The 850-nt window shown below is 44.6% G+C and overlaps 1 protein-coding gene across 1 annotated transcript in view; it reads right to left on the bottom strand.

The window, feature by feature from the left end:
• Window positions 1-850, bottom strand: part of LOC119590657 (major facilitator superfamily domain-containing protein 6-like) — a gene marked incomplete at its 5' end in the record, with an annotated part of 22123 nt that overhangs the window by 3880 nt on the left and 17393 nt on the right. The window contains 1 exon segment of the mRNA XM_037939333.1: window positions 55-200. Coding sequence (XP_037795261.1) covers window positions 55-200 — 146 coding nt within the window.

Here is an 850-nt window from a genome sequence, read left to right as displayed (position 1 = left end):
TGTGTCACCCTCCTGCCCAAGCCGCACCCCTTCTTCCCCCCCCCTGATACACACCTTGTTAATGCCATCCATAGTCGTCTGATACTCGTCATAGATGTCGCAGCCGGACTGGTTGGTGATGACGATGAACTGCAGGTACTCCGCGTCAACCGTCTTGCCCGACTCTTCCTTGGGCAACACCTCGGCGAGTTTGTTGACGTCTGCGAAGGAGTTTTTGGTTGAGGGAGTGAGAAGGGTGGAGAAGTTGGTTGAGGGAGTGAGAATGGTGGAGAAGTTGGTTGTGGGAGTGAGAATGGTGGAGAAGTTGGTTGAGGGAGTGAGAAAGGTGGGGAAGTTGGTTGTGGGACTGAGAATGGTGGAGAAGTTGGTTGAGGGAAGAGAGGGATGAAAAATCTGGTTGATGTTGAAGTCAGGTGGAGTTTTGGGAATTATATTACCAGTTTGAAGATATAATGAAGTGAAAGGTTAGAACAGTTTGAATACAAAATTTGAAATAAATAGTCGGAAGTTTGGTTAAGCGATAAAGGATTTTGAAAGAGACAGCAAAATTATCACGAATTAAAAGATTTGAAAAGTCAGAAGAGAACAGGAGTTTGGAAAAGACTTTGATCGTAAGCCCGGGAGGATGGGAAGATTCTGGAAGTGAGAGGAATTTGAAAACAGTTTTCTCCCAAGTGGACAAAATCCATTCTAAAGGGGGAAAAAGACTAAGGGTCAGAAGGAAGCCAATAATAATGATGGAGGCAATTGGGGGGGGGGGGTTGAATTATGAATGTTAGATTTGCGTCAGTTAATCTTCCAGAAAATCATATGATGTTACTAGACTACTGCAGTGTGAGAAATCATCTGA

Source organism: Penaeus monodon, chromosome 27 (assembly GCF_015228065.2).
Source record: "Penaeus monodon isolate SGIC_2016 chromosome 27, NSTDA_Pmon_1, whole genome shotgun sequence".
In the NCBI taxonomy this organism is placed as follows: domain Eukaryota; kingdom Metazoa; phylum Arthropoda; class Malacostraca; order Decapoda; family Penaeidae; genus Penaeus; species Penaeus monodon.
The sequence above is the reverse complement of the archived record's forward strand: the minus strand, read 5'-3'. Positions and strand labels throughout refer to the sequence as shown.